At 49.1% G+C, this 21,032-nt stretch overlaps 10 protein-coding genes across 10 annotated transcripts; 2 read left to right on the top strand and 8 right to left on the bottom strand.

Annotated features, from left to right (window-relative positions):
* Window positions 1-366: 366 nt before the first annotated feature.
* Window positions 367-1,248, top strand: N7525_005971 (transcription factor TFIIE subunit TFA2; the record flags this gene model as incomplete). The annotated part of the gene is made up of 1 exon (XM_002564228.2): window positions 367-1,248. The coding sequence occupies one exon, from the start codon at window positions 367-369 to the stop codon at window positions 1,246-1,248; it is 882 nt and encodes a 293-aa protein (XP_002564274.2).
* A 479-nt stretch (window positions 1,249-1,727) lies between these two features.
* N7525_005970 (3,4-dihydroxy-2-butanone-4-phosphate synthase RIB3) lies at window positions 1,728-2,682 on the bottom strand (the record flags this gene model as incomplete). Its single annotated transcript, XM_002564229.1, has 3 exons — window positions 1,728-2,250; window positions 2,398-2,515; window positions 2,619-2,682. 3 exons carry the CDS (start codon window positions 2,680-2,682, stop codon window positions 1,728-1,730), a joined length of 705 nt encoding a protein of 234 aa, XP_002564275.1.
* Window positions 2,683-3,091: 409 nt separating this feature from the next.
* On the bottom strand, window positions 3,092-5,150 carry N7525_005969 (uncharacterized protein; the record flags this gene model as incomplete). The annotated part of the gene is made up of 2 exons (XM_061213568.1): window positions 3,092-5,052; window positions 5,108-5,150. 2 exons carry the CDS (start codon window positions 5,148-5,150, stop codon window positions 3,092-3,094), a joined length of 2,004 nt encoding a protein of 667 aa, XP_061070589.1.
* A 732-nt stretch (window positions 5,151-5,882) lies between these two features.
* Window positions 5,883-7,545, bottom strand: N7525_005968 (uncharacterized protein; the record flags this gene model as incomplete). The annotated part of the gene is made up of 2 exons (XM_002564231.2): window positions 5,883-7,401; window positions 7,460-7,545. The coding sequence occupies 2 exons, from the start codon at window positions 7,543-7,545 to the stop codon at window positions 5,883-5,885; spliced, it is 1,605 nt and encodes a 534-aa protein (XP_002564277.2).
* Window positions 7,546-8,364: 819 nt separating this feature from the next.
* Window positions 8,365-9,052, top strand: N7525_005967 (putative ubiquitin conjugating enzyme (UbcK); the record flags this gene model as incomplete). The annotated part of the gene is made up of 3 exons (XM_002564232.1): window positions 8,365-8,471; window positions 8,563-8,895; window positions 8,950-9,052. The coding sequence occupies 3 exons, from the start codon at window positions 8,365-8,367 to the stop codon at window positions 9,050-9,052; spliced, it is 543 nt and encodes a 180-aa protein (XP_002564278.1).
* Window positions 9,053-9,726: 674 nt separating this feature from the next.
* On the bottom strand, window positions 9,727-11,749 carry N7525_005966 (NupC/NupG family nucleoside CNT transporter; the record flags this gene model as incomplete). Its single annotated transcript, XM_002564233.1, has 3 exons — window positions 9,727-10,011; window positions 10,064-11,330; window positions 11,421-11,749. The coding sequence occupies 3 exons, from the start codon at window positions 11,747-11,749 to the stop codon at window positions 9,727-9,729; spliced, it is 1,881 nt and encodes a 626-aa protein (XP_002564279.1).
* A 2,219-nt stretch (window positions 11,750-13,968) lies between these two features.
* On the bottom strand, window positions 13,969-14,807 carry N7525_005965 (uncharacterized protein; the record flags this gene model as incomplete). Its single annotated transcript, XM_061213567.1, has 2 exons — window positions 13,969-14,583; window positions 14,649-14,807. The coding sequence occupies 2 exons, from the start codon at window positions 14,805-14,807 to the stop codon at window positions 13,969-13,971; spliced, it is 774 nt and encodes a 257-aa protein (XP_061070588.1).
* Window positions 14,808-15,802: 995 nt separating this feature from the next.
* On the bottom strand, window positions 15,803-16,099 carry N7525_005964 (uncharacterized protein; the record flags this gene model as incomplete). Its single annotated transcript, XM_061213566.1, is given in 2 exon segments — window positions 15,803-15,974; window positions 15,990-16,099. 2 exon segments carry the CDS (start codon window positions 16,097-16,099, stop codon window positions 15,803-15,805), a joined length of 282 nt encoding a protein of 93 aa, XP_061070587.1.
* An 834-nt stretch (window positions 16,100-16,933) lies between these two features.
* N7525_005963 (uncharacterized protein) lies at window positions 16,934-17,755 on the bottom strand (the record flags this gene model as incomplete). Its single annotated transcript, XM_061213565.1, has 2 exons — window positions 16,934-17,130; window positions 17,167-17,755. 2 exons carry the CDS (start codon window positions 17,753-17,755, stop codon window positions 16,934-16,936), a joined length of 786 nt encoding a protein of 261 aa, XP_061070586.1.
* A 408-nt stretch (window positions 17,756-18,163) lies between these two features.
* N7525_005962 (uncharacterized protein) lies at window positions 18,164-20,147 on the bottom strand (the record flags this gene model as incomplete). Its single annotated transcript, XM_002564236.1, has 4 exons — window positions 18,164-19,089; window positions 19,146-19,491; window positions 19,549-19,819; window positions 19,873-20,147. The coding sequence occupies 4 exons, from the start codon at window positions 20,145-20,147 to the stop codon at window positions 18,164-18,166; spliced, it is 1,818 nt and encodes a 605-aa protein (XP_002564282.1).
* Between the last annotated feature and the right edge of the window lie 885 nt (window positions 20,148-21,032).

Raw genomic sequence — 21,032 nt, 5'->3', positions numbered from 1 at the left:
AAGGGGAGAGCGAGGAATTGAATGAAATGGTAATTGAAAGAAATGGTGGAGAGGTGACTTCAAGGGCGTCCGAGATCCATTTCCGCGCTTTGGGGTGCTGAGCTCTGGCACGTGACATTCTTTGTCTGGCCTTCAATCTTTTAATAGCCACTCTACTCGAAGCTTTAACTGACTAGGCTGTCCCCATCCTCTATTCAACACTCTTCGGGTGTCTCGTCTACTTCTCTTTCAGACGGCACTCATGGTGCCTATGCTAAGCCCCATTTGAATTCTCCAGTTCGATCTCGGTCAACCCAAGTGGTTGCCATCTCAGCTCAGTTCCACTCCTCTCTTGAATCTCAGCGATCTCCGGTCCTTCGTCGCATCATGTCGTACCTTCAGAATCAACTCAAAAGCTTCAACGCTAGTGTTGTGGAGTCGGCAAACCGCATGCCCACGCAGCGACGTGTGGCCAGTAACCAACCGGTCTCTGGCAGCAGTTCCCAGGTCCCATCGTCCGCCCCAACCCCGTCATCCTCTAGCGATATCAAAAAGAAGCGCCATGACCCGGATATCGTCTACTCCCAGCCGGCCAACACAGGCACGGGCAAAGATATTATGACGCAAGTGCTGTTTGCGATCGAGCACATGAAGAACAAGAACATTCCGCTCAAATTCTCGGATATCATTTCGTACCTCTCCCTCCAGCACCGCGCCCATGACCAAGGCTACGTGCAGGCTCTTCGGAGTATTCTTCAGATGCACGAGAAGGTCGAGTTTGACCCGAGCGGCGCGAACGGGGAAGGCACATTCAGGTTCCGCCCTCCTCACAACATTCGCAACTCGGAGCAACTCCTGAAATACCTCCAAGCACAAACTACTGCGGCGGGTATGAGTGTTCGCGAACTCAGGGAGGGCTGGCCGAACGTCGAAGAGGAAATCAACAGAATGGAGAAGGAAGGCAAACTACTTGTGACTCGAAACAAGAAAGATGACCATCCCAAGATGGTGTGGCCCAACGACCCGTCCCTAATTGAACACTTTGACGACGAGTTCAAGCAGATCTGGGATAAGATCAAAGTTCCCGATGTCAAAGTAGTGAAGGAGGAATTGGACAAGTTCGGCATCACCCCCACCAACAAGAACAAGGTGCTTGGTCCCCGGGTCATTGCACCATCCAAAAAGGCCAAGAAGCCACGCCGAAGTGGCAAGACCACCAACACTCACATGACGAGCATTCTCAGGGACTACTCGCATCTTAAACGGTAAGTGAGTGGTTCAAGGGTGCCGCAACGGTCTCACTTGGCTTGTTGCGACACCAGAAGTCGCTTTGATACGAACCATCGATTTGCATTGCTTTGGCGTTTGGGAAATACGTGCGGCCTCATTGTTGCCGCATGGAAATTGATTCATTATTCTTACATCTGCTTCGACAGCATTGACATTTGTATGTACACTACACGCAGAAAACGATAGATACCCAAGTAAACAAACTAAATCAATTCCTTGCTACCCTACACAGCTACCTATATACCAATATTTCTCCACGTAGTCAGCCAGTCCACCATCTCTACGCTCATACTCCTACCCATCGAAGACACAAGCCCTGGAGTCTATCCATATGCATCCATTCATCTAAAAAAAAAGGTATCCAAGAGAAGGCGTAGTGATGTACAAGGTACCCAAAAGCACACGACCCAGAAGCGAACAGTATATAACAACCAAATGATCAAATGCAAGCCCAGCGATCAATACTTCCCATTCGCAGCAGCGCCGGTACCCTCAACACGATCCAAATATGCCACCAAATCCTCAATAGTACACACCTTAATTCCCCACTTCTTTCCAAAGCGCAAACACCCATCCCGACGCATCATACCATTATTCCCCCCAATCTCCGGCTTGCCCTCAACAATCTCCCCGTCCTCAACAAGCTCAGCAATAACACCAGCCGGCGCCTTACCAGCAAGCTTACAGAAATCCACCGCAGCCTCGGTGTGGCCCGTTCGCTCGCGCACGCCGCCAGGCCGCGCCTGCAGCGGGATGATATGGCCGGGCCGGCGGAAGGAGTCGATCTGCGCCGTTGGAGAGGCGAGCGTGCGGCATGTCAGTGCGCGATCCTCGGCGGATATTCCCGTTGTCACGGAGTCGTCGCTCGAGTCGATTGTGACCGTGTATGCCGTGCACTTCGGGTCGGCGTTCTCGGTAACCATTTGTGGGAGCGCTAGGCGGGTGGCGAGATCCGGGGTAATGGGGGCGCATATTAAACCGCTGTGTTTTGGAATTGTTAGCAATGTTTGCAGAGATGGGATTGGGATTGGCGCATTCGTCTTTGTGGGTGTGCGGTTGCGGGGAGGGACGGGGGTTTGCGGCTTTTGTAGTCGTTTACCCCGTCGCTGTCTTGGGTCGCGCTCTTACCTTGTATAGCGCACCAGGAAGGCCATCTGGGCGGCTGTAATGGACTCGGCGGCAATGATTAGGTCGCCTTCGTTCTCGCGGTCTTGCGAATCGAGGACAATTATGAATTCGCCATTCTCTGTTGGAGGTCTTGGTTAGCCCATGGGTTGGGTCACAAGGCACCGCAAGCAGCTAATGCTTGTAGTGGTGAAGTCGGTCCTCTGTGTGAGAAGATTACTTACTAAATGCTGCAATTGTATCCTCAATTGAGTCGAATTGGTGCGCGACTTCTGTGGGCGAAGGCATTTTGGATTCTTTTTTGCCCCTCACTGGGGAATTTCAAAGGATGAGTAGTTTAGAGTGCACGGGGGCGTAGGGGATACGAGTGGAAAGATGATGAACAATTAAACAAGAAGAATAATTGAGATTACTTCAAACCAGGAAACAAAAAGAATATTGGAGACTGAGTCACTGATGACAAGATCATTAGAAATGCTTGTGACATCGCGGGGGAGCCGGACCGGGCGAGATTGCTAAGCCTCGGAAGACTGAAGGGGGGCCAACCTGGGAACTCTTCACCTCCGAGGTCTACTAATTCCGAGTTGCTTCTCAAATAGTATACTCTATAGGCTATTACCCAGATGTAGGCACATATTTACGTTTCTAACACACCCCACTAGAACTGGGTATCTCGATGCAATAGTTATAAACTGTATCAGCCAAGCCCCCGACTCCCCATCCAGCGGACCTCATCCGCCTGCCTCTCAAGCGCACGGCGCATATAATCTCCATACCTCTGTTCTCTTTCCCAATCATCACGCCGTCTATGTCGCATCTCTTCGCGTGTAGCTTCATCAACCTCCGCATGCATAAACACATCATCATCTTCTTCGACTTCTTTATCATCCACCTCCGTCTCATAATCCGCAGGAATGGAAAACTTGATACGACCAATGCGCTCTCCAGTCCAGATCAAGAGTTCATCTCCAGTGAGATTCCCACCAGTGGGGAGAATCTTGCGGGCTACCTCATTATTGCCGGGCGATTGGGAAGGCCAAAGCCCACGCGGCTGGTCTTCTTCTGTCTGCGAGGTGGACCGTTGACTACGACGACCGAATGGGATCTGAGGCTGGGAGGTATTGATATTCCACCGTCGGACTTCTGACCGACCGTTTCGCTCGGTCCACTTGATGTTCCCTTCGGCGTCGGAAAACACGATGCGATTCCCGTGCGATCCCACGGAAAGTAGTTTGGAACTCGCGGCGCTTTGGCGGTTCTTGTGTTCTGGGCTGAGAGTGGATGTCATGTTCGCGGGCCTGTGGTCGTCTTCGGGTGCTGGTTTGATATCATAGAGTTCTAGCGAGCCTCGTCCGTTATAGTCTCCGCATGCCACGACCGAATGTGACTCGGGGTAGGTGGAGCCTGAGAAGATCGGGAACCGAGGCGCTGGCACTGAGGCAAGACCACATAGTCGGCCGCCGGAATGGACAGTCGTCTGTAGTCGAGGGAAGTAGCGGCGGTCGTAGCACAGGATGCTGGGGAAACGCCCTGCAAGGAGAATTGTATTCACGTGAGGAGCTGGTGGATGCAGGATGGAAAGAGGACCAGGTTGGAAGAGGGGTGCATAGTTGGCTCCTTTATCTGAGGGTTCTGGACTGCGTATACGAGTAGGTGGCTGTCCATTGGATTGGAGTTGGAACAAGGGCGAATCAGATTGAGCAAAGATGCCCAGTTCGGGGACGTGCGAACTGGCAATCTGCTCGCATCGCGAGCTGATTGCCTCTTCTTCCTCGACGGCCGACAGTCTGGAGTCATAGATCTGCAGACTGAGCGTAGTGGCTAGTGTCAATGGCACTGAGTAATCTGTCTCCTGGGAAAGAGCGAAAATCGACCAGGGATAGCGCTGCTGGGAGATCACTCTCAGTGTCTCCAGGTCAACTTCATTAAGAACATTCCCAACTGCCAGGTAGGCTCTTTGTCGCAGGGAATCCACGCTCACTCCCTCACCTAGATTTATAAATTCCAACGAAGTCTTGGATGGGGACTGATCCCGACGACCAGACAGGTTGGTCATGAGGATGCCGGGCTCACTGACCCCAAGGATCTTGCCTTTACTTGCTTGGGAGTTAGCCGAGTGGGAGTGATTCAGGTCCCAGATGCAGACGCTGCCATCTTCAAGCGGGGCGACGATCTTGTTCTGCCTGGCTGAACTCCAGTCTTTGAGCAGTCCCATGCCTTTGACCTCATAAGACTGCCCTCGCTTCCCTTCACCCTTGCGGATCAAGGGCTGTTCGACCCATGATAAAGATATGGGCCCGTGGCGAGCAATATACTCCGAATACCAGTCCACATGCTCCCCCTCAGCCGACGAGTCCCATTCCGCAGCCGCCCTCGCCCTCTCACTCCAAGATAATTCCCCGGTATCATCAGAGTCACCATTCACTGGCGGAACAGAAGGCCGGATAATATCGCTCAGCGACTCCTGCCCTAGGGCGGACAATGAAACAGTCGCGTCGGAAATCAGACTCTCCGAGGGTCGGGCAGCGGAGCGGGCAGCCTGCCGAGCAGCCCATGACTGCTCATAACAGTGCAATCTCCATTGATTATTATCACGGGCAAGAGCAAAGAACTTTTTCGATATGGATTGGAGTTGGACCTTTTCTCGTGGAGAAAGGTCTGCAGAGCTATCAGTTCTGGGTCGAAACTGGTGCGGGGAAGATCCGGGGCTTACAGTCGATGATTTTGGACAGAATCTCTACCGGCAGCTTATCCATGGAGAGGAATCCGCCGCATTGGGGTAGTCTTGAGGAGGGAAATCAGCTACGGGGGATATCGGTCTCTTGAACAAAATTCTAGACTCTTTTTCTGTCGGTTTTTCCCCGCGATCTGCGCTCCAGACCGTCACGTGGATTTAATTGGCATGAGACGAAGGACCGGGCTAGATGCAAAGCTGATCAAGGGTATATGCAAGTATAAAAATGGTGTTTTATTGAGTGATGGGCTTGTGACGTTTGGCACTCTCGAGATAACCTCAGATCGGACACGGCAGGCTCGGGAGACTTTTCCGGTTTGGGGGGTTCACCGGCTTTTATAGAATTAGAAGGAGAGAACATTCTGATATATTCTACAGCACAGCCACCCCTACATGGGAGCTGAACTAAATATACGTGGACGGCATTGCCTTATAGGGCCTCGTGCTTGGTATCACATGTTATATATATATAATCAACCTTGGGAAGGTTTACGCATCTTACATTGCCTCTAGCACTGATACGGGAAAAAACAGACATACAGAAGCGTCTATTTTTGAAACTACATGCTATATGCATTTTAGAAATAGAAAATATTTGAGTGAGATGAGGTGTTCATTTCACACAGCCAAACTCCAGCCCAGCCCAATTTCCCCCACCGTCAATCAATCATGAGTCGTACATTCGAAAATAAATTATGTAGGCAAAAGCATAAACAAAGTAGATGGTAATCCACAGAGGACACAGGGGGGACCTCTATTCATCCGGCCTAAAGACCGCGTCTTTGCAGAGGATAGCCACCTTTTTAAAGAAACGTCGCCATTCAAGCGGATCACCTTTGATCTTGACGAATTCCACTTCAAATAACCCCTCGGAGACACACTCAATGAGCACTTTACCCTGGAGTGGACACATCCTGCCATCCTTGGCAATCACCCGAATCATGGCAGAAGTATCTCCAGCACCAACAGCAGGGACACTCGGAACTGGAACCCCCAGTCGGTGAAATGCCTCACAGATGAGAGGCACGAGAAGCTTGAGCTCCCATGCTGAATAGAAACGCGTCAATGAACGCGAGGGGATAATATCTTGGAACTTCTGTGCATTCTGAGTTCGACTCACAGGAACCGAAGGCTGCTGTGAGAACTGTGACATAGAAGGTTCATCCTCGAGATGGCCCGCGATAGCTGCATCCTGAGAGGCAAACTTCTTTTCAAAGGGCTGGGTCGAAGAAAACAAATCGGCATTCTGTGGACTGTCCCAGTCCATCAACATGCCACCTCCCAACATCTCTGGCTGTGTCGAGGATAAGCCTGCATTTGCACCACCGTCATCACCATCCATGTCCATGGGATCAAAGCTGCGACTCGACCCCTTCCCAGATTGGGAAAGAGGATCCTGGCTGAAGTCGATATGAAGCGATTCAAACATCGAGGTGGCCAGATTAATTGGATCTCTCAACTTGCCCTCGGTGGAGAGGTATTTGTTTGCACGAGTGTACCAAGGATGCCTTCGGACATCCTCTAGCGAGAATCGCTTTTCGGGGTCCACCGTCAACATGCCACGCAATAGCGATAACGTAGCGGGTGGTAACTTCTGCCAGAGCTCATCGGTAGTCCGGGAGTTCGTCTCAACATATTCGTGGTACTCAAAGCTATCGTCTGTTGGGCTATCCCACGGTGTGTTACCGGCCAACAGGACGAAAAGGACGATGCCACAAGACCAAATGTCGACTAGGTCCGGATGATACCCAGCTCCTTTGTTCTGACCTCGAGTACTGCTGCTAATTACCTCCGGTGCAATATATGGGGGACTGCCACAGAATGTGGTTGAGAGTTTCCGCGTGCCCTTGTACTCGAACAGCGCTGCCAGACCGAAGTCGGCGATCTTGAGATTTCCGTCGCCAGTCAGGAGCATGTTCTCGGGCTTGATATCACGATGACCGACGCCTTTGGAGTGCATAAAGCTCACAGCACTGACAAGCTGCGAGAAATAGACATGAGCAATATCCTCGCCCACACCCTCGTCGGCCTCGATCTTATCGAAAAGATCCCCGCCTTCGGCCAACTCCATTGCGATCCAACGCCAGACGTCATCCTCGCCAGTCTGATAGAAGCTGATAATATTCCCATGGCCCGAGACATGTCTGTGTACCGTGACTTCGAGTTGTAATTGTCTTGCGCTGATCTTCCCATGTCGCGCGGCGTAATCTTTGTGGATGTACTTGACGGCGAAGACAGGGTTGTCTGAATCTAACGGGCAGGCTTTTTTGATGCTAGATAAACCAAACAGAGTCAGATCTGGATACTCTATGTTGTGGGTCTTGTACTTACCATGCGTAGGCACCTTGGCCGATGGTCTTGGACACGATGCGAAACGGCACATTGTTCGGCAGCGGGGCCAGCTGCGAATGCTGCATTTCGATAAAGCTCACCAAAATCCAGTGAATGCGATTGAATGTACAGGGTAACGGGTAGATACACGAAGGGACAGGAAATGAATTATGGTTAAGAAGGCATAACGAGAGGGAAACAAGATAGGCTGAGATGTCGCGTCGAAGCAAGGGTAGCGAAACGCGGGACAAGACGCGGACCACTTTATCCTGATCGGGTAGTGTGTTGACACAGGCGCAATACAAAGCAGAAGGTGATGAAGGGAATAGCTTCATTCTGTACGTATGATATGGATTACGACTACTATAGTATATATGCAAGTATACTAATCTCCGATATTATACTATACATGTGCTATTAATACCTTAACTGCAGACCCGCAGTTGATTTCTCGATCGCCCTAAATTTACCAGATCGACTATTTTATTACGTTTCGAATTGTATTTGTTTCTCTTATTCAGTTAAACATGATTTCAAAGATGTACAAAATATGTGTGCAAGTATAAACAGAGATCCATTTCCTTTGACAGCCCTGGAGGTAAATTGACCTAAGCGGGGTTCGCGTTGCCCGGGGCGTCTAAGGGCCGAGTAAACAAATCTTCTATTTTCTTCTTTGTTCACTTTGTTCACTTTGCTCACTTTGCTCACTTCACGTAAATCCTCCATTCTCACAATTCATCCCTCCTTTCTAAATTTTCGTTGCATCAAGTCCTCCGTGGGTCATTGTTACGGATCCGGCGTCATTCCAACCCCTCGTGCTACTGTTACTAGCATTCCACAACCGGGAATCCGCAGATTTCTTACTATTCCTTAAGAACCTCGATTGCCTTACTTCCCGATCCACAATGGACTACAGCATGGAAGACACGCAGAACTCGGCGCCCGACGCGCAGCAAGCTAGCAAGCTGAACTCCTCGGGTCAAAAAAGCGACACCCAGAGTGTGACCAAACGGTTCGTCCCCCTCAGCACCCTACAAACAGCTCTACTTGTGAGTTTGATTTGGTATTACATATAACTGACCCGACCTCTTTGATCCGTATAGCCTGCAGGCCGAGCTCATGCAACTCATGCTCTCACCCTCGCCCGGTATTTCCGCCTTCCCGGACGCAGACGGCAACCTCCTCTCGTGGACAGCGACCATCACCGGTCCGACCGAGACTCCCTACGAGGGCCTCACACTGAAACTCTCCTTCGCATTCCCCAACAACTACCCATACTCTCCCCCCACAGTCTTGTTCAAGACTCCGATCTACCACCCCAACGTCGACTTCTCCGGCCGCATCTGCCTCGACATCCTCAAGGACAAGTGGAGCGCCGTCTACAACGTGTCGAGTGTTCTGCTCAGCTTGCAAAGCTTGCTGGGTGAGCCTAACAAGTAAGCGTCTGCTCACATCCTCTATAACTTCTATCATCGCTAACATTGACCCAGTGCGAGCCCCTTGAACGCCCAAGCAGCTGAGCTTTGGGACTCGGACCAGGCGGAATTTAAGCGTCACGTCCTCGCCCGGCACCAAGACCTGGACGATGAATAGAGCGTTGGATTTGATATATTTTCCTTTTCATTCTGCATCGGCGTCGGTTGGCCCTGTCGCGTACTTGCGGTGGGATCGTGCTGCAAATGCATAACGGGCCTGGTTTGGGCCTGGGAGTTTCTGGGTTGCTTGATTATGCCATTTTCTATCTTTGTTCCTATTGTTACTAGTTCCTCCGAACCTTCGCATTCAGGTACCGGCGTGAGAAACTCTTGCTCTTGAGATCCTCGGGCGGTTGTCTCGTTTCATTTCTTCCGGTCATTGCTCCTAGGGCGGTAGATATATTCATCGTCGGTGTCATTGTAGATCAATTTGGTCTTATACACTCTACTTCCAAGATTTTATGTGTGTCTAGGATTCTCCGCACAAGTAAAGAAGACTCGCCTGTCTAGACTTCGTCACGGTAAGTCCCGCAGAGGTCCACGGGTATAGAGGTAGGTTAGTCCTACATCATATAAAGGACAAAGTCCTACTTATGCAGCCGACTATTCTACACCCGTGCCTCTACTCCCCCCATAGTAAGAAATAAGAATATGTGAAAATTATGCTCGATTCTGCCGATAATTCCAAAGTCGACGCTATCAAGATTGGACAAACCCATGAATGGGTATCAATAAATGCTCAAGTAACCGTATGAAATCAAAAAACCACCCAGATTAAGATACAGGTCGTACCTAACTGGAGGAACCAAAGTACTGTTTCTCATTGGTAATCAACAAGCCGGCAACCGCCGCACTGGTGAAAGTACTAATGGCACCAGTAACCATAGCGCTGAATGCAACACGCGACACATCGCTAGCTCGACCGGGCGCGATCTGTGACAGAACACCGATCTGGTTACCCAGGGAGCCGATATTAGCGAATCCACAGAGCGCGTACGTAACAATGAGACGAGAGCGGTCGGAGAGGTCCTTGTAGTCGTCCCAGTGTTGAAGACGGTCATAGGCAACAAATTCGTTCTGTGGCTGGTTAGGAGATGGAAATGACCATTTATGAAGATGGGGAACTTACAGTAACCAGCTTAAGACCAATCAGCTGGCCAACCTTGAGGAGGTCACCGTCACGGGAGACACCGAGCAGGAAGGCAATCGGGTAGCAGATGTATCCGACGATCAACTCGAGAGTCAGAGGGGGGTCGTTGATGCTCAGGTATCGGCCCCACCAAGTGAGGAGGCCGTTGATTAGACCGACGAGGGCGATGATGCACAGAAGGATCGACGACATCATGGCCGCAATTTTCAGACCGAGCCAGGTGCCGCCGGTGAATGCGTGGAGGGCATTGGCGGCGCGGTGTTCCTCGTCATCGGGGATGACGACACGACCTGCAGTGAGGGTTTCTTCCTCTTCGGGCCAACGGATTTTCGAGACCGCCAGTGAAGCGGGGATACTCATGACGCAGGCGCTGACCAGTGCCTGTGCGCTGACACCGATGCTGATATAGGCGATCAGGACACTTCCGGCGATGGTGGCGAAGCCGGAGCACATGATTTGGTGCACCTCGGCCGTGGTGAGGTGGGCGATAAAGGGGCGGATCAGCATGGCTGATTCGCCCTGGCCGATGAATGGGGATGCGGCAGCGACAACGGCCTCGGCGCCGGAAACGCGCATGCTCCAGAAGAAGAAGACGGCGAATTTACCAATGAACCACTGCAGGACATTGTAGTAGTACAATAGTTGGACGAAGGAGACGAAGAAGATGATGGCGGAGACGACGTTGACGATGAAGAAACTCGATGGGACAAAGGCTGTATTATAGGCGTAGAAATCCTCGCTGGTCAGGAAGATGACTCCTTCGGAAGCAAAACCAAGCAGTTCTCTGGCTAGCGTTGAGATGAAGTTGAAGATGTCGTATCCTGCAGTAGTGCGCAGCACAAACAGAGCAACGATGAATTGCGCCAGCATGCCGACAATGACAGTGTGCCAGACGATCTTCTTGCGGTTTCGAGATGTGAGCCATAGCCCGAAGATGAAGACTACCATTCCGAACAGACTGACTGCACGGTTGGCACGTGTGTTATCCATTGATTCTTCGGACACGAACGAGCCAATAAGAATAACACCGATACATAGCGCGGCGGCACTGGCTGTTCTCAGCTTCTCGGGAATCAGGCGCACGAACGGGAGCGCAGTATGATCCCAAACCCAGTGCATGGGCTTTGACACGATACTAATGGGAACATAGAAGAATAGTATCCGCAGCGTGATGGCAAGATAGAGCAGGAATGGGATGAGCCATCCTATATCATGTCGGTGTAGTATCAGGCCAGCAATCCACCAGCTAGGTGAAGAGTATGTGTAAGCCCCGAGTTGAGTCGATGGTGTACAGTACCACTGTAAAATCCCAGTAGAATCAAAGTAGTTCACTCACCCGGTAAACACAAGCCAGACCACAGCATGGACTATATGCCTCTGTTGCTTTTGCACGCGGCGATACCAGGTGCGCTTGGCTGGTAAGTTCTCTCCGGCTTCTTCGTCGTTGGAGTTTTTGCTGCCGTTGTCCATCGGTGTTTGTTCAGGCACAATTCCTTTCTCGAATTCGGCATCTTTAGAGTAGACCACTTCATCTTGACGTCCCTCTGTGGCATAGGCTGTATGGTGTTGATGGGGATGGTGATGTTGATTCTCTGGATCCAGCACCGGATCTGCATGATGCACAACATGCGATCCCGTAGGATCAGCTTCCTGGGTCTTATCCATCACGATTCCCCGATCGCAAACTCGAAGGTTGGGGAAGTAGGAAAAGTACGTGACAAATTTACAATTAAGCGTGAAACTCAAAAAATACCGTGAAAATTAGACCGCCTGAGACCCATGGGTTCCTCACTTGCGAGGAAAATTTCGACTTTTTTAAAATAAAATGGGCAGAGGATTAATTATGGGTCTCCCATTGGTTTTATTTTATTTTTATTTTTTATTGCATACATATTATATTTCCTGGGGATTGAGAGATAAAGAACGCCCAAGGTTTGGCACAAGACACTAACCATCGGACCTTCTTCCCTTCCTATCCTGTTTGGCTGGAAGAATGCCAGTGAACGGATTGACCGACGGTGTACAGCGGAGATCCCGTCTCGCCGAGAGCCAACAAACCACTTGCAGCTACATGTAACCACATTCACGGCAAAAATGATAAGACAAGGTAACATTATCTCGCCACAGCAACCCCTGCCGTCTGCATTGATTGGTGGCGTAGTTTAGGCTAACTTTTTCTCAAGTCCTTGGAAAGTCTCTCCGCACGGGTAGTTGTGGAGTATAATGGGTCGTGTGCTTAATTTTCCCGAGGTCTTTCCGCCGAGTCGACTAGCTGGGAGTGAGATTTCTCCAGTTTCTCAATTGGGGCGCAATACCCGAGCGTTTGGATATGGAATTAGAGGCTGAACGTGAAGAGACACATATGTTGTACGATGAAAACAAACTACAATGTGTGCGACCTGCATTGTGGGTTGTTCCTCGGTTCCACCGATGTCTGAATTTGCCTCATGGCAGAGTTCCAAGGTTGGTTTAGCGTGGAAAAAAATGGAGACCGGTGCGAAAAAAAATTCGATAAGCAGTGAAAGGTCCGAGATACACACGTGTGGCCCTCAGAGATAATAAATTCTCCTTTTGCAAGAAATAGGCGCTTCACAAGTCACATCGTGGCGTTCTAGGTTACGGAACAACGTGTTATCTAGAAGGAATTAGGCCATTTTGTGATTGTTATCTCTGCGCGCGTGACCTCGGAAGCCCTCCGAGGTAGACTGGAGCCCTGCCCGAGTGCCGATATTTACGTAAACACATGACTGGCCGGAGGACCCACAGAACTGAGGTAGGTATATCAACCATGGAACGGGAATGGCACATCCTCGGTCAGCCGGTAAACATAGATCTATGAGGTCTTCCAGCCCACATATGGAGTACAAGGGAGACAGCTAAGACTGACGTATATGAAGACTATCTCTGGAGATCATCTCAGCCACTTGGTCCAGTCCCCACAGTTGAGCCCCAAACACCACAGCACTATATGTTCTGAAGACTTTAGGGTTGTCGGCAACTGATATACCGGCCAGTAAAAGCAACGGATGAGCAACTTAACTGTAGCCAATCACTCAAAGGGTACCCCCAGAAAAGAGCTACTGATCGTGCCTACAGAGGGATAAATGAAGCTTGTCACCTATAGCGGACGAGGGTTAAAGGGACCCATTTCTGACTGCTGTGTTTATGATATCCGGCCATCATATTATCTCAATTTAGCTCGACTCTTGACCGATTTCTACTGTTGCGAATACACTCCCGCCATCTAACGAGCATGCGGAGTGCATATGCCAATTCATTTTCTTAAAGGAGATGTCTTCTGGCTATATTGAGGGGATTTACTATGGAAAATGGAAGAATATTTGGCAATATTACCAAAGCTTGGATTTTCCGAACACGCTTCTCTGATTCGCCTTGAGAGGCCTACTGTAGAAAGCACGTGAGTGGACACAGTCGCACTCTGACTGGACAATATTGATGTAGCGGAGTTCAACAGTGGTCACCTCACTGGCGAGGCATGGACAATATCCTCATTGACTTCCGTGGGATGTCGTAAAACGAGGATCTCTAGAACGCGGGGTTCTTGTCTTTCCGAAGAGCCCTGGTTGTCGTGCTCTGAGAGTCAAGTCGAGATTGACCTTCGATCTGATACAGTCCAGGTGGCGTTGGAATTTTGGCGAGTTCATCAAACTCGTCCAGGTCAGGGGAACAATGAAGAAGTGAAAAAAGAATTTGGAAAGGAAACAAAGTATGCGAATGAAACAAGGATGGGAATGAAAGAAAGAAAGATGAATGTGAAAGAAACGTGAAAATCAAAGAAGAATTAGAGAGAATATCCACTGAGAAGCAGAGCATCAAAAGCAATCGAGTCCTGACCAGCAGAGTATCCGGAAGGTACTTCGGTTCTATCGGGGCTTTGAGAACATCTGATGCAATCTCACGGCCGTGACGAAATCGCGGTAGACCTGGCCCATCAAGTCAGGGTCTTCTTCGTTGATCGTGAGGTTGAGGATAAAGAAACGACACCTAGGATTGCCGACAACTGCCCTCTTAAAGTGGCAGAGCTCTTGCAAGGGGGCCATGTCGCCGACAAAAGCAGTGTAGTTCCCAAGAACATTCTTAAAACGCGCCACAAAGGTGTGAGGATCTCCCCTTTTGTAGCGGAGGTTGACAAGCTTCTTAAACCGGAGGTAGGTGGCATGGCGCGACGGATTCCAGTGAAGATCTCTCAGTGCAAGATAAGCCACGCGAACATTGATAATATCATAAAGTGAGGAGGAGATGTGCGGTTCGAGCGTAGATACAAATTGTAGGAAAGCTCGGTTGTTAGCCTTTTCCCACTTCTCTAGCCCTTTCCCACTTCTCTTCGCCATCACCGCGGTGCTTGCGTAGCTCCAAATTTGAAGCGACAATTTGGATGGAGCGAGCTTCAATAGCCTCTGCAGTAATGTGAGTTTGCTTTTCTTTGTTGCCCTCAGCCTCTTTGAAAAGCAGGGCTCGGACACTGCTACGAGATGGATCTGCGTAGATGGGAGCCGGGGGGGGGGGGGGGGGGCATCTTGATCTCATCTCTAATCAACTGCACATAGACAGGATTGTTGAAACGAAGCATCATGAACATCTGAGTTTCCCACATCCTCCAGTTGGAGGCACCCTTCAGCTTGGGAACTGACTTTGCCAGGTCGATCTCGTCCTTGCGGACTTCGAAGTCGAAAATGGTGTTTTCGTTGGAAGATGTCGACATAGTGGCGGCTGGAACAGGCAAAGCCGCGTAACAAGGTTTATGAGTTGTAGATAACAGAGAGATGGTGTCGTGACACGATCTGGAATGTCTGTATCTTGAGTGCAGATCTCGCGTTGCGCAGATAATTGCGTGGTTTTGTGACAGACGTGGAGTGAAGGAAGCTCGGTGTGAAAAAGAGGGTGCCAGAGACGCAAATATCCAGATCAGTATCGAAGTTGTCAGTAGAGCTCGGCTCAGTAGTTGGGCTCATATGCACACATCAATCGGCGTGACCGACGAGGTGACGGACCAGCAATCGATGATCTCACGGCGTGATGCTTCACCGCAAAATAAGCTTCGAAGGGGTGGTGGTTAAAGGAAGTAGATTGCAAGCAAGGTCATCACAATTTGAAGAAATGCAGTGGAGAGAGAAGGCAGATAGGACAAGGCTATCTGGATGGGTGGTTTAAGGAAGAAGACCGAGAAATGAGCGAACTTGGAGATATCCGAAGTAGAGAACAAACAGTAGGACCAGATTGCTAAATACTTTCAACACATCTAACAGAGAGAGTACATTGAGTTTATCTGGAGCTCTGAATATCTTACTTCGCTTGAAGAGTGAACATCCTCCATTTTGGGCTCCCTAAGAGCCCTGTGTGCGGGCTCGAATGCCCTGCATGCTAAAATATCATACCGACCAACTCGCAAGCGGTGGAGCAACTAAATGACAATGTACCTAGGTATAGTCAGCGCCATTACATATTGTTGGGTAGGCTGGCTTCCATAGCTCTCCTTCGCTCCATTGCGGGTCACCAATAGCACAAAGTTACTCAAATCCTTCAATCTACCCAAGCTTCGTTCGATTGGTTTCAAAGTCTGTGCAAACAAGCTAACTATATTGCTCCGCAGAAACGGCTACTGGCGGAACATCTTCCCAGAACGCGTGCCCCCCTGCAATTGTCATATAGATTGCATAAAAATAATCGAAAGTGTGATAAAGTTATTGATTCGCCAGGCTATCCACCGGCCATCATCTCCGCAGGTCGCTCTATTAAGCTCCAAAAACCCCCTATAAACTTGTCGCATTTTGGGGATAGCCATACGGACCAGTCATCAATGCATGAGCCATATGAGAACCCTATCAATCGATGGCAACCAGAACTCTCTCCATCCCCCGGGCCGATATCTCTCTGGACAAGTTACATTTTCCACATGCTATCCTCTATATCCCCGAATTCCTGTAAATCGACTCCAGCAGATTTAAGATCTTTTAACCATTTCCGAAGTGCTTCACTTGGAGTCGACATTGACATTTAGATATATCAAGCCAGTCAATATATCCCTCTAAAAATGCAAGCAATAGCGTCTGCTGGTCAACAATATTGTTCAAATCCACACCAGCTTGTAAGACCCCCATAAAAAGCTCGTTCCACGATTTGTAGAGATCATAGTATCCTTATCTCATATTAATGTAAAGCGACGGCCCGCGCCTTCGACTTTGATGGCGTACTTGCTTTTTCCACGGATGAGACCCTTGTAGGGCAGCCTTGGTTGCTCCAATCTTCCTCACGACACAATGTACAAGTGTTGTGTTCTTTGAATCAAATCCCCACGGCCCTTCTACTTGGAGGTCTTTGGATGTCAATAGATCTGGCCCCAGCATAGTTTGGATTAAGTCAGGCAAGGGCGAATTTACCGAGATATCAAGACTCTTGCTACCGTCGACGAGCTTAGGCGGAATCCTGCCTTTAGAATATCCGTTATTCAGAAGCGAAAGATCAATCTGTCTGTGATTAACGCCTAGCTGCAGACCGCCGTGAACTAGGTGAACTCGTGATTGAATCTCTGAGTTCCCTTGATTATTTGCTCTGTGAATGGCCTACCAAATAATTTGCTGTAATTAAGCGGGTGTTCTTATTTGACAAGCTCGGAGAGGACGAGGAGCCGAAGTAGGAGTTTTACTAACCGCTCGCTAATATAGGTGCTTCCGTTTACCGAGGTACCTACTAAGCAATTAAGCCAACTCCGCATGGTCTGATCCTCAACGTTGACGTCGCTCACTGTGTGCTCTTTTCTCGTATCAGTCTTATGGGCTATATGATGAATGTGGATGGGTGGAACGATAAGTCAACCCTGGTCAGGAATCTTCAATCAAGTCGCGACGAATATGGCGGCACGAAGGAATCGAGTATTTTGCACAGGTGAACAAGACGATTCAGGGTCTTCGAGTGGCACCCAACTACGAGGGTTGCCCTTTCAAGATGAAGACATTCCGTTGTGCCATTCGATAATGTGGTCGCCTCACTTTTGATATTGCTCTCTATTGCTTGGAGCATCAGCCAAACTTGACCCTTGATCTTTACCCTCTATAGGCACCTACCGTGCTGGTGAGCATTCGGCTTGAATTTTGCTGTGTTTTTCATGTCCTGCACTAGTAGTTTCTCGGCAATTAGATCAGGTTGGACCCGTAGAAGCGCTCTATTTATATTAGCAGGTGAGATAATTACAACACCGGAGATTACAAACCTTGTATAGCACTGCTGGGACAGTGACAGCAATTGAATCGCGTTTCGCAGCCGGGCCATATGCCGTTCTAGTTTCCCTCTCTGCATTACCACTTTTGCGGCAGCATAAGATTTTCGTAGGCGACTGGAGGAGTTCATGTCACTGGCGAGCTCATTCGTCAGTGCTTGTAGGCTCGTGGCAGCTTCTCTGCTAAATTCCAGACTTTGCATGGCATGTTTATTCCCCGTTAGGGCGAATGCGAAAGCCTCTTGTAATACGTCTTCCTCTATTTCCGCGGGGACCAGTCCAAACAGTTCAAAATCCTTTAGGAGATATTTGAGGTCACTGGATGCATCACCAAACTGGCTCCAGCAATCCTTGATCGTGATTATAGATTCCGTGACCTGGACGACAACGGTTGCGAACGTGATGACGCTCGAAACCACACCAACCACTTCCGCCATTGCGATAACGAAGCAGATCAGCCAGATACAAAAAGGCAAGTTCGGAATCTGATCGAGTTCTTATCAATATCGAAGGTGAATGCCGTGTGTTGCTGCGCCTCATGCACCCCTCCTTGTTTGGAGCCTCACTGGGAATACGCTAATCAAGTACTATTTCCAGTAACATCATATTCAACACAGCTCTTATTTGTTTATTTCAAGAGATAGCGGACCTAACGGGCTTAGATAAAAGTGGAGTATCGTAAAGCCAAGAAGTAAACGAAATATCTGGATGGAACGTACTATAGCGTGCTTCTAAATTGAATAAATAAAACAGATGTAGGAATCAAACTGTGCAGACGAACAAGGCACAACAACCAGGTTGGGGGGTGATGGGCGATGAACCTTCTCGAGGTTCACATTGGCCCTTTAGAACACCATGCCCTTGACCTGAGCAACCTTCTTCAGGTCGATGTTCTTGATCATGATAGTCCACGCAAACGCTAGGACCATCACACCCAATCCAGCAGAAAGCATCCTAACTTGCGTGTAGCCGTACGCTTTCTGGATGGCCGCTCTCATCTGAGTACCGGGAGCGTAGCTCAACTGCGTCTCGAGATCTTCGTAAATCATCGCCAAATCTGTCAAGTCTGGCAGATACCATGTGAGGGCCTTCTTGTATGTGTTGTTCCAAATTGCCATAGAGATAGTAAGACCTGCCGAATCTCCGATTGTCCCGACCACATTGAGCAAGGCAAGGGCCGTAGCGACATGCTGGTGATCAACAGCAGCGAGGATAGACAGCTGCTGGACGATGATGAAAATCGATCCGCCAATTGAGATGAAGATTTGACACATAACCTGGTAACCGACACTCTGGCCGGGACGGCGGAAGTATATCATCAAACCCTGGGCAAAGATATATAGAGGAACAGAAATATAAAGAAGCCACTTGAAGCGACCAGTCTTTCGGATCGCCCATCCAACGAAGAACAAAAGTATACCAGAAACTACATCAAATGTATTGGTGATATACCCAGCTTCAGCAATAGTGAGATCATTAACCACTTGAAGGAAGTTCGAGAAGTAGTTGTTCCAGCAATAGTTTGAAAGCTGGTACGTGGCATCCAAGAGACATGCACCGACGACGGTTCGGTTGGTGAGGAAAGAGTAGGGGAGTAAAGGCGTGGGGGCGATGTACCTCTCGTAGAAAGCAAAGAAGAAGAGCATGGAGAATCCAACGACAATCATAGCTATAATATAATCTGTGCCCCAGCCGTTAGGAGCCTCGCTAGCAATGTCAAATGGGAGTTCAAATAGGACAAGTCCCGCAGTGAAGATGAAGACTCCGATTACTGTATGGAACATTAGTTTTCTGTATAAGAATCAATTGGTAGTTTGAAATACTCACAATCGAACTCGAGTGTCCAAAACCAGACACTTTCAAAGAACGATCGTCCGCTGTTCTCTCTGATAACCACAGCATTTCCCTTTTTGGCTTTTGTCAGATTGAACTTCAGGACGAAGAACAACGGAGCAGCCACGATAGGGAAAATGATGGCGAAAGTACCATAAGCCCATCTCCAGCCAGTATGAGCGTAGAATAGATTCGCCACCTTTGGTCCAGCAAAGGCCGTAATAATGTATGGAGAAGACGTGAAAGCGTATGCAAGAGCTCGGTTTCTCAACTGCGAGAGATCGGCGGTGATAACATCCACAGCGAATTGCATGCCTCCAAAGCCGATGTAGTAGAACACCTGCATTCCCTATTAGCGTCTGCTCTATAATTCATGGATATTCCCGAGATCGCTTACATTAGCGGCACAATAGACAGGGAAACTATTGCAAGAGGCCATAAGAACGAGGCCTACGGTGGCGCAAATGGACATTACCAGGAACCCTTCGGCTCGACCCCAAGTGTCCATCATCTTGGCCACTGGAAGGAAGACGGCAGCGGAGAAAGCATCCGCAATAGCGGTAGGAAGACCAGATAAGGAGTGTTGTTGAAAAGAGCTAGCCACATAAGTGCTCAAGCTGCCATCAATTGACGATATCCAGGCGTACGTGAAGTAAAGGAACCACATACTATTGAAGTGTAAGACTAGAGATGGAACAGAAGAGGGGGTAAATTGACTTACTTGATGAAAACGAAGATCAAGGAGACTTTCGACCAGGTCTGAGTTACGGCCTCAACTTCCTGGATACCATGTTGAAGCTCTTCATAGGGCACACCTGGTAACTCGGCACCATTGTTTGGAAGTGTGTCCTCGGGATGGGTGATTGGCCCATCTGTCTTCTCTGCCTCTACCGTGTTCCTGTCGATGTCTACCGAAGAACTTGCAGCCTCGTCACTGTCGAGCTTCATTCGATGAAAGACCGACCGGGCCCTTTGCATCAACGGACGAAGCGTCATGACGATAGATATAAACACGAACTTACAAGGACTCAAACAGGTTGAAGGGTCCCAAAAGTATTTTGGACCCGGAGGAGAAGGCAAGTAAAATATAAGATAAAACGTGCGGAATTTCCACATAAAACACCGAAGTCGGCACATTGGCTAGCGATGTTTTGAACGATCATATGTGGGCCAAACAGACAATCCTTTCCCCCTATATCAACAGTGTTACAACACGCGCGGTATACATCTAAAGTAGTCCAAACATATTCGTTCAGGCCGTGGGCCCTAACCCCACTGGGCCCAGGGACAAGGCGTCAGCGTGTGACAAGATCTAATCAGATCGCCGGTGGCTTAAAGATCATTACCACATCCAGTTACCCTCATTGAGACTCCACACTGGGTCCATTCGCTTCCGACGTTGATTCAAGCTTCATGTGGATGCTTGGAAATTTATTATGGAACCTTGGCATTATGGGCCAACAATGCTTTCTTCAGCAGTCGGAAAACGCGCATTGAAATCAAATCATGGAAAAATTATCAGATTTGCCAAGCTTTCGGACTTGATTATTTCTATTATCCACATTGCGAAGGTTTCAATGTTGATACCATACTACATGTGCCACTTTACGTACTGTATTATTACTGCTATCTGTAGAGACTATAACCGATTCCATGCCGGTCCCTAGAGTCTAGCATCTGGCTTTGAAGCCCTTTGCTTCTTTTCCTGCGCCTAAATAATCGAGTATAATGCAGTAAGTAACTGACCATAGAGCAGACGCTAACGTGGCTAATCTAAGAGGAGGAATGACTTCGATGTCTGGGTGGAACAAAATAGATAGACCCAATTAGGAGTTAGAATGCTATCGAATGTCTATTCTAACATCTCCTTCTAGGAAGAAG

Source organism: Penicillium rubens (genome assembly GCF_028828025.1).
Source record: "Penicillium rubens strain IBT 27055 chromosome Unknown utg000002l_segment0_segment0, whole genome shotgun sequence".
NCBI lineage: Eukaryota > Fungi > Ascomycota > Eurotiomycetes > Eurotiales > Aspergillaceae > Penicillium > Penicillium rubens.
Note: the sequence above shows the minus strand (reverse complement) of the source record. Positions and strands in the feature narration are given on the sequence as shown.